This window comes from Capsella rubella, unplaced genomic scaffold (genome assembly GCF_000375325.1).
Source record: "Capsella rubella cultivar Monte Gargano unplaced genomic scaffold, Caprub1_0 scaffold_7, whole genome shotgun sequence".
Classification (NCBI taxonomy): Eukaryota; Viridiplantae; Streptophyta; class Magnoliopsida; order Brassicales; family Brassicaceae; genus Capsella; species Capsella rubella.
The window spans coordinates 9,324,735-9,338,657 of record NW_006238917.1 but is presented as its reverse complement, the minus strand read 5'-3'; the positions used below and the strand labels follow the sequence as shown (position 1 = coordinate 9,338,657).

Here is a 13,923-nt window from a genome sequence, read left to right as displayed (position 1 = left end):
ATTTCTCAATAAATTATGAGCAATCAGTATTACAAGTTTGTGGGGAACAAGTTCCATCATTTTAAGCAAAAGACAGCTTGGCCACATGAATTAACAATCATTTATATTAGCTTCCTTATATAAAAGATCATTATGTCCAAGATTTGATTGCAAATATTGTTGAATTGGTCGCACTACTTTATATAACAATAGTAATATACTCCTAACAAAAAGCAATCCAAGCTAATAAACTAAATGTTTCTTTTGCCAAACTCAAATAATTGCAAATCAATAATACAATATTGTATAATGGTGGTATTGGTCTAGTTTGTTTATATACTCAGGTTGAGTTATTTCGTTCTAATATAAGCCGAGGCCTATATATGTAAATGAATTGAAAACATATAAAATTAAATAAAGAGATCCTCTTATAGTAGTATCCCATGACCATGAACGAGGTTGCACGTGTGGCACAACTTTTAAGCAATAGATTAATACTAATAACAACAAAGTGATTATGGATCTAATGAAGCAAATGATTATTTTGACGTTTTTGATTTAGCGGTTGATCGAAATGCGCCAGCTCAGCTAATCACATGGCAGAGACACATGGGACCAGTCCCCGAACCAGAACCCATTCCCAAAGCAGAGCTTTGTTTTATTTTTGTTTGGAAATGCACGTACCCGCACGTGCGACAGATCCTGCCATCAATGGACGATGTCACGATGGTGGTTCCTCCATCCAGGCTCCAGCTTTCAGTGGGCTGCTATGACTCAGGTTGTTTCAGTGATCATCGTATAATCCAACCAAACAGACTAGTGATAACGTGGTTCTTTTGGTTCATCAAAAATAGAAACTACTCTATATGTCTATATATATATAAGATTATAAGAACATCTCATTAACCTTAATTATAGCATCTACCAAATAAACTAGTATATGATAGTATTTAATACTAATTCAAACACATATAGACGTGCGATGAAAGGTGTATTGTTACTTATATTAATCATTAAAAAAATAATCATTGTAGATCAATACAAGTGATCGTCTGATGATGAAGTACGAAATGAGAACGCATTGGATTTTGGGAGATTTTGTTTTCGACAGTTGAGGAGATGAAGCGTTATGGGGCAAACGAGGACACACGTGTGCTTCGCTGTCTTATGATTCTGAATCGAGTGTGGAACTTCGAGCTCCACGTCCCTTCCACGTGAAGATGGTTATGGTCGAACCAACTTGCCTTTAGTTTTCGATCCCTTCATGTCCTTTTTTCACATTAATGTTTTTTTCTTTTTCTTTTCTTATGTATATGATTTTAACGTTGTCTGTCTCTTTTTTAATGCATGGTGTCGTGGTTTGCGCATGTTTATTATAAAACTAATGATATTATTATATATATCATAGCCTGTTTTAAATTATTCGAATACCTCTATGCGAAAACAAAGACTACACGTATCTTTATGTCGTTCGTGTAAAAACTAAGGTGTATTCACCATGCATTTATTTTTGAATGAGTACGGGAGTGAGTACAAAAGATTGGAGAGTGGTACTGAATACTCATGATTAGTAGAGAGAATGAAGAAAGAAGCCCAAAACTGGAGAAGTCAAATCGGACAAAAGCACCGGTGGAGACCACAAAAACATAATTGAAACGAATACAACGTTGAAGGGGCAAAGTTGTTAATTTACTCTATTCTTTACCATATCTTATTAGGACGCAGCCATCAAGCTATGGGGTCAGGTTCACGTGAAGTTCACATGCTTTCCATGCACCCTTTGGGTCATTCTGTGGGTCTCTTCTTTTGCCTTTAAGTCTCTCTTTGTAGTCTTCTTCCCTTTGATACTGACTTCTTATTTGTTATTATTTATTAAGTATATCTAGCTTATATATTTTGCTACTTCAAGGAATTTCTAAAAAATTGAAAATGCCCACAACAACAACAAAAAAAAAAACTTAATATATTTAGTAATCTTTTCCCCTATAACCACACATAAATCGTGGTACTTATTCGTTTTATGTGTTTTGTTAGCTGATCTAATTGGTACTTATATATGTTGGGGGGTCTTATATTCGAAATCTAGGTTATATTAGACTAATTTTTGATACATTTTAGATATGCATGTGATCGGCAAGATATTATAAATAAGTGCAAGACAACAATCTGTAACATATAAGAAATGCTCTGTTAAAAACGAAGAAAAATCAAGTTATATGTGCCAAAAGAAAGGTCATACAGTATATACATTCTCCTTTTTTTTTTTTTTGCTAAAATCATATATACATTCTCGCTTCTAGATGGTGTAGAAAATAATAAGTCAGTAATTATCATGGCATCTTGAACATTTGTCATTCTTTAATACGACTTTAATATAATGTTCCCTATTGCATGAATCAGTAAAATGCGTTTATCAAATGAAAATGAAATGATATATATAGATAATCTAATACGAACCAAAAAGAAAAGAAAAAAAAACAGGAGGGGTAGAGTTCACGTGCATGGCACGAGGGGGAGATGGTGTGGACACACAAGCCTCGTAAAGAAAGAAGAAGAAGCAGAGGAAATATAGAGAGAGAGTCGCACGAGGGATGTTGACTTGTCAATTAGCTGAAGAGCGAGGGGTATGTATCAATGTATTGTGTACATAATAATGAAATGATTTAAGTACATTTGAATGAAAACATGCCACGAGATGTGTACGTAGATCTCTATATATTTTCTTTTGTGGGGTTTTTTTTTTCACTCAGTCACATCCACATGATTAATTTTGGTCCCTCATATATCCCCATTTATGTTTTTTGTTTTCACTAAATTATTCATATATATCCCCATCTTTTTCCCCCCCATATTATAAATTTCCTTGATTTTATTTAAAGTGAAAAACTTACAGAAAAATGTTTCACTCTTTCGGCTATTAAAATCGAATTATAAATGAATGAATACCATTAAGTGGACAAGTAGACAATGAAATTGAATTATATATATTTTAAAAAAATTTGGTTAATTTGGTCTAATCTAAAAAAATATTTGGTAATTTATAAGTGATATCTTTTGTAAAGGAAAATCTAATTTTCCATTTAGTTAGAGCTAACTCATTTTAATATTAATTCATTATAATTTTATTTACAAGCAATTGATCAAACATGGATGTATTGATATATATTTATAATGATTTTTTTCAATTTGTGTGATATAGCGACATAATAGTGGTATGTATGTTCCATAAGAAAGCCACCTCATGACTCATGTGATAGCGGTTTCTTCTATCATGAAAGTTTCTTCTTTAAGCTTGACAGTGATTCAGATACGTGTAACATGCAATATGAGAAGTAGAGAACCCATTATAATATACATATACGTTATAAATAGACCTTGCCCCCTCCCCAAAAAAAATTTATATATACAAGAAAGTAAATAGAAAGAAGAAAATATATTTCGACCGACACGATAAGATTGGCGAAGACTGAAGAGGAACTCAATAATTGAACCATTAAGTACAGTGTAATAATACCCGCAGAAAATATCACACTGCCTACGCCTAGCTAGGGACGGTACTGTACTTTAAATTATTATTGGGACAAGCTAGGAGACCAGGTTACATTAAATCATGGATATGACGATGATGATGATAATGATGATGCATAAACATTCACCAAAGTTTACCTAATGAATTCAACCCCTTCTAGCTTAGTGGCTATGACCATATAGCCGACACGTTAAACTCCATCTCGGAGTAAATTATGCAGTGCCCAACGCTTTAGCTTGCGGTTCCCATTAGCAATATCATCAGAACGTGATAGAGAACAAATTAGTTGTTGCATATAAACAATTAGCAGATGGTTAATTAGGGTTTAGGGACCACACAGTTTAACTTTTTGAAAACGATAAACGCATATATAATTTTACCTTAGCTTATTTTACCAACCTTTTAGATTTTTGATGATATATATAGAAACAAATTTTTTAAAAGACAGTTTCTAATTAAATACAAATAAAAATTTCAAATTGCGACAAAAAATACCTATAATTTTTTGAACTATTTTCTGATGGAAGAATATTAAGCAAGACTTTTTTGGAAATTTGATCAGAAACTCAGAAAAAAGCATTTGATGGATAAATTATGTTAAAAGATCGCCAAATAATTATAAGTGTTACCGCTCTTTTCTGAAGATGAAGTTTTCCAAAAGTTTATTTTTGATTGAAATGTTAATTTTTCCTAAAGATTTCAGTCAAAAGTATTTTAAATGGTGTTATTGATGAATTTTAAACGATATTTCTAGGTGACGTTAAAAATTGTTTGGAAATATAATTGTGCAGATTAAAAAAACAAAGATAACCACATTAAATTACAATCATTAAAAGATAATAAAGAATAAAATAAAAATCTGTGTATTTCGTACGGATTTCTAATATCTTTCAAATAGTCGTCTAAATTTCGTTAAAACTATAAATAGTTTTCTTACATTCCCAATTGGTAAACTAATAAATCAAGTCTTTTGCATCTGCAATACACTTATTATAATCAAACATTCGACTTTCATTCCGCATGTACTACGTACGCTGTTTATTTAGTACTTTCACCAATACCACGTTTAAATACACACTTGGGTTGTTCCCCTATCACTATTTTAAGATCCATACAGTATATCACAATAAATAGAAAAGAAAAAACAAACGTTCACACTTCACACACAAGTGCAATAAAAATGATACCAATCAAGCCGAAAGTGTACGTGCAACAGTGTGTAATCGAACATGTATCATTTAAAGAAGACCATGTTCAAATAATACTATTTTTTTTTATATGACGATAGAAAATAGTAGTAATGTAATTATTGTAATGGGATAAAAAAAATATCGAAAAATATAGGATATTAGGAGAGCCATGATGGATAGGTTGATGGAGTTTGCTGTTTTTAGGGAAGAACCAACCAAAGCCAAGCAAGAGACTGATGATGATGATGATGAGAGAGTATCGTATCGTATCGTATGATTGTGAAGACTTGTTCTGTCGGCGCGTCATCCGACAAAACGACACGCGCGTGTGTGTGAGTCACGTGATTCGAGGCCTCTCGCACTGGCTCATATCATATTGGCTCCACGTGAGAGTTTCTTCTTCTTCTTCTTTAACTTTTCTTTTCTTATTTCTTAGTATTTGTTCTTCTTTCTCCTTTATGCTACTAACGAAAAATCCCCAAAAATATACTATATAGATACCTGATTTTATATTTATAAATTTTTAACCTTTTCAATAAAAATAATACTTTGATAAAAATGTCTCCATAATATTCTGCACCCCCACGTGAACTCCACCTCATTGTAACTTTTTTTGATAAACGACACAAGTTTAAAACTAAAACTATCTGTTACAAAAAAAAAAAAACAAAAAAAACCTAAATTCCCAATTTATGATCATTCATACTATCAATAATGGTTAAGGTCATATTTACATCTCAAGACTAATTTAATTTACAAAATATTAATCAAAAATTAATATTCTATTCTATATATATATATATATGTGTTTCACAAATGACAAACCAATTTCATTAAAAAAAAAATAGGAAGAGTTTTTTTTTCTATATACTTGAAACAAGTTGCTCATGTACTTATTAGTGTTTCTGAACATTTTGGAGCCATTCATTTATGTGGTTATTGTGTTTAAATTATTATTTAGAATTTTTAATATCGTATATCAATATTTTGCTTGAACATCAACTAGTTACAAAAGATAAACAAAGTTAATAATGTCAATATTATCGAAGAAAATAATCCAACTAATCAGTTAGTGTCACAATTTCGTGTTGTAACAAATATTGTGGTTTCTAATATGTAAAAAATGAAGATTTCCTCATACATCTAATATATTTGTTATAATCATCGTTTTGGTAGAAGAAATCAAAGAAGAAAAAAGAACTTTAAAATTTTGTAAAATTATTTAGAATAAAATAAAAAAGGAAACTTCTTACAAAATCTGGCTCGTATATATGTGACTGTGACTATTTTTTGTATCTCAAATACGACTATGTATAAAAGAAAAAAGGACCCACATTGATTTATGAAAATGAGAGATGGATCGAAAAGTTTTTGAGTGAGTGTCTGATTCCAATCATATAGATCCAATATATACATTTCACTTCTTCAAGTATTACTATTTCTGATGCTTTGTCAAACGAACCCCATCACATAGCTGGATTAAGTGGGGTATTATCCATCAAACAAAACAACTCGTTTCTCAACCGTTCGATCTTTATTTGTTTCCTCAACTTATTATTAATCTGTGGCCATGCATATACATATCTCTCTTCTTCTCTCTTCTTCGTTCTATATGATGATAATCTCTTTTATAGCTATCGTGTCACCTGGGACCTTCTCCACTGTGTCATCACACACCAATACTGGAATTAATATCCCTCCTTTTAAGGATTTGGAGGCAAGAAAAATCTTGTTGCAACTACATATATATTTATATCGTCATTAAAAATCGACTTTATATGATCAGAAAAAGAGATGGTCAATACAAGACTCGCGATAGATGTTTTAATTATTCAAGTTGTTATTTTCTCTAAACTAGGGCGGCCATTATTAGTGATTTGACTAGTAAACCAATTGATTTTACAATCTTGCCAATGATTTCCCATTACAACATTATCTAGTTAACCATGCTTAATTAATGTTACCATATTGTTATTGATTGAAAACTTTGACTTGTAAAAGTTGAATAAAAATCATGTCTTTGTGTATGTTTTTATATATCATTTATGATAAATGCATTCATATATATCAGTGCATTTTTTTATTAAGCCGATTCAAATAGTTTAGTCTCGAGAACTATATATATATATATACTAAAACCTGAGGCATGTTGTTAATATTTTCTTTCATATAAAAAAGGAGTATAGAGGTAAGTTGCAAAAATATATTGATATAATAATCTCTGTTTGTGGTATGACCAAAATATAAATATACGATCATTCTTATGCGATCATCATCATATAAATCTCTTTAGTTTGTTTGAAGTTGAACCACAACAATTCTCTCTTCTTCCTTTTTTTTTTTTTTTTTTCCAATTATGATAACTACTACTGCTCAGACAACTCTCATCAATTAACATCATTATTAAGTTTTCAATACGTTTAATTATATAATTCTCTAGTACAATGTACTGTTTTTTCGTCATTAAGTGGTTCAACGACAAAAGTAAAACTCATGCGGTCGACCCATGCGTTAGAGAACAAGAAAAAGCTTCTTTTTTTTTTCTTTCATAAAAAGAAGTTTTGAATTCAATTCAACCGTTTTATTTAGTTCCTCTTTAATTTAATTTTTCCTTAAAAAGTAAAAAGTTTTTTCAAAGTGTGCAACAAAGCGTGACTCTTTGGCCTTTAGAGCCATTAAGAAGGGCTTATCATTTTATTTCTTTTCTTTTTTACTATTTTCGACAATACCAAAATTGCATTATCATTTCTACCTTTAAAAATCAAAGTCAAAATTTTGGCAAAAACTTGCTAAATTTCTAGAATATTACTAGTATTAAACTTTGACTAAATATGTTTAGTATACATGGTAATTGGACAATGAAAGAAATGAAAATTCCAATTTCAATACTATTCAAGGATTTGTAAGTTTTGCTTGACTAGTTCTTATCCTATCACAACCTAACAATCTATATAGTCATGTTATTGAATAAACACGAGAAAAGTATTAAAAACTACATGCAAGCAAATTGAAAACAATGTAAACCAAATCCAAATCATAATAAAAAATAATTATTGTTAGATTTTGTTTGTTTGTTAGTTAAGACTCAAGAGGAAGATATTGCCACTAAAAGTCATATGAAAAAAAAAATATATCCTACAAAATGAACTGTTAATGATATCAGTTTTTGAATTAAAATCATCTTTGACTGAGGAAATTGATGTTATCTTAAATATTAGTATATTATATTACTACTAAACATTAATCATTAATGGTATGACTATAATTATTATTTTATCACATTAGATTTGATTAGGTTGAGAGAGTTTATGTAGAGGGGGACAAAGAAGCAAAGGGCTTTTTGATTATAATATTTTATTTTTATTGAAACTAAAGTATCAAATAATTAATTGACTCAGCTAGTCACACACTCATGATTGAAAATAATAAAAAAAATACTCTCTCTCCTTCTCTACCTCTCCTCTCTCTATATTAACTCCTCTTCTTCTTCCTTCACTTTCCCATTCATCTTCTCTCTCTCTCTATCTCTCAAAAGAAAGAAAAAAGCAGGAAACTTTATTGCAAAAACAGAGTCTTTCTTTTTGTTCCTGAGAAAATTAAGATGATGTTGGAGAAGGACGACTTGGGTCTAAGCTTAGGCTTGAACTACCCTAAGAAACAGATGAATCTCAATTCAAATCCCTCTGTTTCTGTTACTCCTTCTTCTTCTTCTTTTGGATTACTCCGTAGATCTTCATTGAACGAGAGTTTTACTTCTTCAGGTATTTTCATATCTTTCTGGGTTCCTCTGTTTTTATTATTTTCCCGAGAAAAAATCAATTTTTCCAGGAAAAACTCAGCAAAAACCTTAAAAGTCTCACTTTTCTTAACATATTCATAAAACCCATCTTTAATCTGTTGTAAAAACCATTGCTTTTTGACAATTTTCTCCACTTTCCGGAGAAAATAATATCCATTTTCCCGGAAAATCACATCATATAACCTTAAAGGTCTAAATCTTATGCATGCAGTTCCAAACTCAGATTCATCTCAAAAAGAAAAAAGAACTTTCATCCGCGGAATCGACGTGAACAGGCCACCGTCGACGGCGGAATACGGCGAAGAAGACGCCGGAGTATCGTCACCGAACAGCACAGTCTCAAGCTCAACAGGGAAAAGAAGCGAGAGAGAAGAAGACACAGATCCACAAGGCTCAAGAGGAGGAATCAGCGACGATGAAGACGGTGACAACTCCAGGAAAAAACTCAGACTCTCCAAAGATCAATCTGCTATTCTCGAAGAAACCTTCAAAGATCACAGTACTCTCAATCCGGTAAATAATTTTTACTCTTCTTTCAAATGGACCAATGATGATGGAAACGAAAATAACGCGTAAATGTTTTATATTCAACATGACTATTATTACTTGTTGACAAGAGAAGAAATAAAAACATTTGCTACTATTGGGTTTTGGTCACTCATAAATGCAGATATTAATTTGTAAAATGGCATTTTCGTAAATTTTATACTGATTCAAGGTTCTTTTTGTTAACAGAAGCAGAAGCAAGCATTGGCTAAGCAATTAGGATTGAGAGCTAGACAAGTGGAAGTTTGGTTTCAGAACAGACGAGCTCGGTAAGATACATAAAAAGAACCTAATCTGTTTCCCCGATTTGCCCCTGATTTATCTATGTACTGATAAGGGTATTTTGGTAATAACAGAACAAAGCTGAAGCAGACGGAGGTTGACTGCGAGTTCTTACGGCGATGCTGCGAGAATCTAACGGAAGAGAACCGTAGGCTACAGAAAGAAGTAACGGAGTTAAGAGCACTTAAGCTGTCTCCTCAGTTCTACATGCACATGAGCCCACCAACCACATTGACCATGTGCCCTTCGTGCGAACACGTGTCGGCCCCTCCACCACAACAACCACCTCAGGCTGCAACGTCAGCGCAGCACCACCGAGGGTCGTTGCCGGTCAATGCTTGGGCTCAGGGTACGAGGATCTCTCACGGCTTGACTTTTGACGCTCTTCGTCCTCGGTCCTAAAAGTCTTTTTTTTTTTTACTTGCAACCAAAGGGTGTTTTGGTCGTTTTATTAAGTTTCAGGGACCAAAATGCATGTAGTTGTTAACATGTATGTATTTTTAGAAGAAGAAGAAAAAATGAAAAACAGATTAATATTTTTGTTGATTAAATCAAAATGTTCATGCTAACGAGTAACAACAAAATGTTTACAGCCAATATTATCCGATATATATTTTCCATCAATTCCATTTATCCGATTTTGTGATGTGAAATCATTTTTTTGTTTTTGTTTTGTTGCAATAATTATTTTGGACAACTATGACAAGAAAATTTAATGCAATAATAATAATTAGTGTTAGGTTAAATAGTAGTCTCTAGCGACAAAGGAAGCGGTACAATTGATGTAAGAAACGAAATAAATGAAAAAAATGGTTCAATATTATTTCATTTGGCGTAAGCGATTATGTTAAAATACTTAATAGTGACAAATATATTTGAAATCTTTTCTTATTTTTGAAGCAAATTTTTTTTAATGGTTATATAATTATTTGAATTCGACTTTGTATATATGTGTAGTTTTGGCCAAAATCAACTGGTGAATTGTTACCATTACAACTTGCAAGTGAGGATGTTACTATACGGTCATACATGAGTATAGGTCGAATATAAGCCTTACTGAACATAGATGTTAGGCTAATAGGCCATTTCTTCTTATCCAAACCCACTTAGCCCAAAAAATAAATGTTTTGACACAAACATCAACTAGATTTTCTTGTCGAGTTGACCGTTCTCCATGGACACTCTCCTAAGTCCTAACGTACAAGCACTTCATGAGCGGAGATTTGCACCCCGGCTGGATGGATGCGACGAGCAATAATCCCGGTAAAGAACCCGAAATTTTTCATGTTTACGCCGTCGAGTAGATTGGGTCTTCCTTCCTCAAGTACTAGATAAAGTCTAGAACTTTCACCTTCCAAAGAGAAATGTGTCTTGTTCTTTTTTTTTGTATGAAATGTGTCTTGTTCAAAGAGCTTTTTCTATGTTGTTTGAATCAGACTGCTATGAGATGCTGAAGATGCAAGCAGCTTGGTGTCAGATTAAAATGATGTCTTCCTATGTAAGCAGCTTGGTGTCGGACTGACTCTATATAGAGATCAAGCCTCATCTCATCGGATCATTCATTCACATACACCTCTCTTCCATCTTTTATTTGCAAGGCTGAATAAAAATGTTGTAACAAAAATATTTGTTCCCCTTCATATTACAACCTTATGATACATTACCAACATTAACTGAAAATGTATTTTGGCTTCCCTATTATTAATAGTAGTTAATAAGTTCTACCTCGAAGAGTTTGCAGAGATCTTACCAGCAGATCTCTTGATAGACTCGATTCTTTGTAACCTAATCTGTTCTCTGAACTTTGCAATGAACTCATCTGCCTTTTTGTCCACGTCACTTACATTGTTGCTCTCACAAGCTCCTTCTTCCGCTACTATCTTCTTCTCAACCTCCTCGTGCATTTCATTTTCTCTTCTTCTCTGTTCTTCTTTCTCGAAGTCTTCAGCTTCCTTGCTTTCCAAGTAACTTCTTTGATCATTCTTCTCCGTGTCTTGTTCCTTGGATTCCACGATTGGATCAGACCACCACACCTTTTTAGGAAAGTTTCTTTTCATCTTTTGCTCCGACGTCTTTCTCCGTTCGCTACTTATTCTGAATTTTGTCGGAGGTGACTTATAATACTCCACCGGAGGTGGTGGTGGCGGAGGCGGCGGAGGATTATGAAACTCACCGCCTTCAAATTTAGTCTTGTGAACTGATTCCCTCCGCTCAACTCTGTAAATTCCCGGTTGAACCTTTCTCGACGATGAATTATAAAACGCCGGTAGAGGCGGTGGAGGCGGAGGAGGAGGTGGCGGAGATGGATGAAACTGAGATGCGAGATTAGGTATAGGATTCGACTTTCTTGGAGAGGAGTAAGAAGAAGATGGTGTCAGATTCTTGATCAACGGCTGTGATTCAACTGTAGTCAGATTCTTAATGGACGGTGGAGATTCAATCTCTTTTGACGATGATGATGATGATCTTGACCTCCATGGAATCGGAGAAGGAAGCACATCACTGTTATCATCACCAAGAGTCTTCAAAAGCTGTCTTTTGGATCTCACTTTATCCCATCGACCGGATTTATCGCCGAAGGAATCAGGAACAGGATAATAGTTCAAGCTCCGAACAGGTAAAAGCAGAGGTTTCTCTCTGATCTCTGAGCTAACTCGATCGACGAAACGAGTCTCAACCTCGGGGATTTTCATGTGGTACTTGTTCCTCCATGCCTGAAACTTACGGTGGTCGCCGGAGGAATCATCGGACGGTTCAGATTCACTCTCGTGATCAACGTTAAAAACAGAGGATACTTCAAGAAGCTTAGGAACATAAGAGTGTGAATTGTTGTTGTTATGATGATCAGCTTTGTTGTGATCACTATTGCTTGATCCTCCGGCTCCTCCTCCGTCATAGTTACGGCGGCTGAAGAGGCCGTAGGAGACGGCTATGCCGACGAAAACAAGGTGGAGAAGCTCGAGGAGTCTTGTTTGGTTAGCTAGCTCCGGCGTCTGAGAAAGGAAGACAGGTACGACGGCGCAGAGCACGGTGAGGATAAGAGCTTTGAAGATGAATCGAGAGTAGAATCTTGTAGGGTTTTGATCTTCTTTAGTACCCAATTGGGTTGGTTTCTTGGGGCTTTTTGCTTCCACCATTAGAGAGAGAGAAAAGTGAGTGTTGTAGAGAAGTTGTAAAAGTTCTTTATTTTGGTTATGAAAGAAGACAGAGAGAAAGAAGTTAGTGGAAATGCTAAGACTTAGAGGTTAAGTTCTGTTTTTTTTTTAATGTTCCTACCATAAAAAAAAAGAATGTAAGAAGAAGAAAAAAGAGATTGAAGAGAACAAAATCTGAAATCCAAGTTGATGTGTGAATTCACTCCCAACTTTAATTTTTGGTTTCTAATACTATTCTAACGTTATTTTTATCATTGACAGCGACTAGAGAATCGTTACTCAAACTTGTCTAAATGATCCAAATGTTACGTACAAAACTTGTTTTTTTGCGCTATTTTGTGAGAATTGCTTTTTTTTTTGTTGTTGTTGTTGTTGTTGTTGTTGTTATAGTATGTATGATATGCTAGGTAAATGTGAAGATAAAGGTTTTTTTAAGTAGTGTGTAACATAAATGGAGAAATATAATTGATCTAGTCCAACAAAATTTGATTAACCTTAATTTGATAGAATCGGTTGTCTTCTAACTTAGCATCAATATTAGGGGAGTGGTATGGTTCGCTATACCGAAATAAAAGAACCAACAAAAGACATAAACATCATGAAATTTAGGTAATCAAGACAAATGGCATGTTTTAGGGTTTGATTCTTGAAATCGATCCAAAAAAGCTTTAATTCGAGTAAACTTCTTTAATTCTATGGATTTTTTTTTTGTTTGAAAACGTTCTATTTTAAAAAAAAAATCTCTAAAAACAATTTTAGTATGCACGGTAATTTTTTTTTTTTAATTGCAATGTTTGTTAAATCCCTATTAAAACGATTTTACTTAACCAAAAATGATGATATAATGATTTAAAACGTCTAGAATAGATTATATTATAGAAGAAATGATTAAAGGAAAATGAAATCATATTTATTTTAAATCAATTTTAGTAAATAAGGAAAGTATTGAAAATTTTAATGCACAATATACATAATATATATATATATATATATATATATATAATTTTTTAACGGTATAGTTATTGGAATTTCGGAATAGTTAAATTAGGAAATTATAGATAAATTTAAATTATTAATATTTGGTAACTATGGATTTGGAGGAAATATAGGAGCCTTTAGTTAGTGAATTAAAGGGAATAGATATCAAGAAAATAAAAAACGAAAATCTGCAGGCAAAATTGAGGGGAAAAAGGAAAATGATATCAAAGTTGACCTAATGAATATGTGTATAAATATGGAGACACTTCGTTGAAGAAAGAAACAAACTCATACAATAGATCTAAGAGCAAAAACTCTCTCTTTTTAGTTTCTCAAGTTCTAATTTTCTGGTTAGCTAACATAAGTTACTACCATCTTTCCTAGATCAGTTTTCAGTATATAATACTAGTTCAACAATTGGTGTCGTATGTGGTGAATCAAATGAAAATATCATCTTTAAGTTTG

At 32.9% G+C, this 13,923-nt stretch overlaps 2 protein-coding genes across 2 annotated transcripts; one reads left to right on the top strand and one right to left on the bottom strand.

The window, feature by feature from the left end:
* The first annotated feature begins 8,199 nt into the window (after window positions 1–8,199).
* Window positions 8,200–9,893, top strand: LOC17879778 (homeobox-leucine zipper protein HAT4). The gene is made up of 4 exons (XM_006284080.2): window positions 8,200–8,459; window positions 8,709–9,010; window positions 9,233–9,312; window positions 9,400–9,893. The coding sequence occupies exons 1-4, from the start codon at window positions 8,300–8,302 to the stop codon at window positions 9,725–9,727; spliced, it is 870 nt and encodes a 289-aa protein (XP_006284142.2). The 5' UTR covers window positions 8,200–8,299; the 3' UTR covers window positions 9,728–9,893.
* Window positions 9,894–10,297: 404 nt separating this feature from the next.
* LOC17879268 (WAS/WASL-interacting protein family member 1) lies at window positions 10,298–12,624 on the bottom strand. The gene has a single exon (XM_006282528.2). The coding sequence runs from the start codon at window positions 12,460–12,462 to the stop codon at window positions 11,047–11,049; it is 1,416 nt and encodes a 471-aa protein (XP_006282590.1). The 5' UTR covers window positions 12,463–12,624; the 3' UTR covers window positions 10,298–11,046.
* Window positions 12,625–13,923: the final 1,299 nt, after the last annotated feature.